General features: G+C 51.4%; 1 protein-coding gene across 1 annotated transcript in view; it reads left to right on the top strand.

Moving 5' to 3' along the window:
- F7 (coagulation factor VII) overlaps positions 1-3,556 on the top strand; it is a 10,881-nt gene that overhangs the window by 3,597 nt on the left and 3,728 nt on the right. The window contains exons 2-4 of the mRNA XM_005366274.2: positions 17-177; positions 2,091-2,115; positions 2,197-2,310. Of these exons, the coding sequence (XP_005366331.2) occupies positions 17-177; positions 2,091-2,115; positions 2,197-2,310 (300 nt within the window). The remainder of the gene's footprint in view (positions 1-16; positions 178-2,090; positions 2,116-2,196; positions 2,311-3,556) is intronic.

Here is a 3,556-nt window from a genome sequence, read left to right as displayed (position 1 = left end):
ACCTTCTGTTTCTCAGTTTTTGTAACCCAGGAGGAAGCACACAGTGTCCTCCACAGGCAAAGACGCGCCTATGCGTTCCTGGAGGAGCTGTGGCCGGGTTCCCTGGAGAGAGAATGCCTGGAGGAGCAGTGCTCCTTTGAGGAAGCCCGAGAGATCTTCAAGAGCACGGACAGAGCAGTGAGTGCCCCTCACCCCCCGGGTGCCACCCAGACTGGAGGGAAGTGAGCTGGGGATGGCAGGGTCACACCTGTGTCTCTGAGCCTGTCTCCCCATTTCTGTGGTGGCCGATGCCCAGGAACCCTGACACACACAGGCTTCTACTCTCAACTATGTCATGTGCAGTTTTAAAAATTATTTAATGTGCTTTATTTACTTTCTTTTTGATATTTATATTTAATTAACATTTTTTCCCATTTATTTTGCATATCAACCACAGTTTCCCCTCTCCTCACAGAAGACCCCTAGCAATAGCGGAGAGGGCGTGTGAACTGGCCATCTACTGTAAGCCCATATGCAACTTTTTACAACAGAAAAAAAAAAAACCTCCTTTAGGAGGCTTTAGCACACTTGATGTGTCCACTATTTTCCCAAAGGAAAATCCCTTATTCCCTAAGGATCCAGGGATGTTTGTGAAGTTGACCTGAGAAGGGAAGAGTGCCCTGCCAGGGAGGGTCTGACTCACACACACGCACGCACACGCACAAACACGCACACACGCACACACACATGCACACACGCAGCCCTCACTGCTGCCCCCTCTGGAAACTGTAGCCTCTTCCTCCACACTTGGCCATGTGCAATGTGCACTACTATTCTGAGTTAGTCTCTCTCTCTCTCTCTCTCTCTCTCTCTCTCTCTCTCTCTCTCTCTCTCTCTTTAATCTGTTTGTTTCTTTTAGTTTGTTGAAACAAGGTCTTGCTATGTAGCCCAGGCTGGCCTCCAACACTCTCTTCCCGCCTCTGCCTCTGCCTGCCAAGCGCTGGAATTCCAGGTATGTGCTACCCTGCCCAGCCCTATGGTTTCATTATGTAAAGGGGGCATATTTAAACATTCTTGAGCATTTTCCATTCTAGCCAGACGTCTGCCTTTGAACGTTTTTCCTAGGAAGGGTGTGTCAGGATAGGACCAGTTGTTGAGACCGGGTTCCTCTTGTTTCATTTTGTCACCGTCTCTAGAAAAAAAACAGTCGGTCACGTTCCTGGAGTTACTGTGAGAGGCTTATTGTTCATTCTCCAAGGTACTTTTTCTTCCTCACCAGCTTTGAGTCAATATCACATCTCACTCTCCTAGAACATCTCTTTCACATACTCACACGCACAAAGAAGACCTCACACTCAGAGGAGGCCTCAACTCACAACAGAGAACAACTCTCTCCCGAGAGTCCTCACACTCAAGAGGCCTCACATGGGAAGTCCAGGCGCACAGGAGAGAAGAGCTTACACCTTGCAGAACACCTCACCCAGAAAACCTCATTCTCAGGGGTATCTCGCCACCTCAAAGGACACGTCACATGGGATGAGAACCCCACATTCACAGAACACAAGTGTCCTCACATGCATGGGGCACCTCACACAGGGAACCTATAGACGTTACTTTTCTCTTCATGACAGAATATCTGATAAAAAATAACTGAAGGAAAGGCAGACTTCTTTAGGTCCATAGTTAGGAGGAAGTCCATCACTGCAGGCAGGGAAGGCGGGGCAGCAGGAGCTTGAGGCAGTCAGACACGGGGCATCCAGCCAGGAAGTAGCAGTAGCGAGAGGTGGATGCTGGTACTCAGCTCACTTCCTCCTTGTCATTCAGCCCAGGGCGCCCATGGAATGATGCTTCCCACACTTAGAGCTCCCGGGCACAGCTGGAGAAGGCAGGATCAGGGCCAGAACCCGGGTGCGCTGCCTTGGGAGAGGCAACTGTGTTGTGACTTTAGATGTCTCTAGAAAACGCATAGAAAACATCAGCCTCAGATAAGCCCTCCTCATCTCCAGAGGAAATATGGCTTCCCAAGTCCCTCACAGAGGCCCATGTTAGGAGCCCCACCCATAGCGCCCGAGCTCCCTCCATGGGACACTAACTGCTACTTCTCCCCTCAGAAGCAGTTCTGGATTGTGTACACAGGTGAGTAGGTGGGAAGCCGTTTGTGCCCCTCCCCCAGAGCCCTCCTTTGCATGACACTAACACACACTGACTCCCCTACAGATGGGGACCAATGCGCCTCGAACCCATGCCAGAACGGGGGCACCTGCCAGGACCACCTCCAGTCTTACATCTGCTTCTGCCTCATAGACTTCGAGGGCCGGAACTGTGAGAAGAGTGAGATCAGCGTCCTGCCTCAGTTTACCGAAGGATAGAGTGGGCGGGGGAGGGCCTGGGTGCCTGCTTCCAGGGTGAACAGCCTCATCAAGGAAGGGGAGGGAGTCCAATGCAGCCCCTTTGGGAAATCTATCCAGGAGACATTAAGTAATCTTCAGATTGAGAGCCTTGGATTTATGAGTCTAAGATTTTGGGTCTCTGACTCAGTGTCCCCTTTGGTTCCCTGTTCTGGGAACTCTAGTGGTCTTCTGGAGAGAGCTGAGGGAACGTCCCTATGTCACCATCCAGCTTCTGTCCCCACCAGGCAAGCCAACTGGGTAGACTTCATTCTCTACCGGCTGGTTTAAGGTATGAGGTATTTTTTTCCAGCTTTGAAACATCAAACTAGCACTAAGCTTGGAGACCATCAAAGCATTCTGGCCCCAGCAGCTCACTAGTGGGCCTCATGGAATCCACTGGCTGCAGATACACACTAGTGTTGTGTCATAGAAGAGGCCAGGGCAGGCTTCTTTCCAGCTGGGCTCTTCTGTGGACTCACACAGGCACCTCTGCGTTCTTCCGGAACTGCATGTATTATGGAATATCACCAAACTAGTGAGCCCTTTAACCCCAAGCCTAGGTGTGCACACATGTAGATGAGAAAGACCCATGTCCAGCGCCTCCCGGGACCATGGTCTGCCATCAGTCATACATTGCTAGCCATCTGTATGGCCCACAGCCCCAGACAAGAAGCAGTATTCTGTTTGGAGGATCCCCCAAAGTCACCTCTTGAGTGGGGGCAAAAGTCTCCTCTCTTCAGACCAAGGGCTCCTTGTTGCCCAAGTAGGTTCTTCTTGCTGTCAGCTGCCTCCTGGTCTCTTCAGAATGAGGCCAGCCAGAGAGAGTAAAAGAAGGAGAGATGCTCACCGAAGGTCACTGGCCTGAGCAGCCTGTACGTCTTAGCACTGACTGTGACCCATGGGTCAAGCCTCCATACTGGAGCTCTGGGCTCACTCACGTGCTGAGCCAGGTCTGGTGTCCTGCACTGCTGAATGGACCACACCACTCTGCTGTCTGGGCCAACAGCCTATGTTGGAACCAAGGGCCTGGATGGCTCACGTGGTCTTGAAGGTTGGCCCTAGAACAATTCCTCCCTTTGGCCCTTCCATAGGCCAGTCTTCCATTCTGTTGAGGGTTTTTTACTGTCCCTGGGAAATCTTTGCTTACCTCCCAGAACCCTTCATGACTTCTCCTTAGACTCTTGGAC

The sequence above is a fragment of the Microtus ochrogaster genome, unplaced genomic scaffold, assembly GCF_000317375.1.
Source record: "Microtus ochrogaster isolate Prairie Vole_2 unplaced genomic scaffold, MicOch1.0 UNK7, whole genome shotgun sequence".
Taxonomy (NCBI): domain Eukaryota; kingdom Metazoa; phylum Chordata; class Mammalia; order Rodentia; family Cricetidae; genus Microtus; species Microtus ochrogaster.
This window is presented reverse-complemented; position numbering and strand designations above follow the sequence as displayed.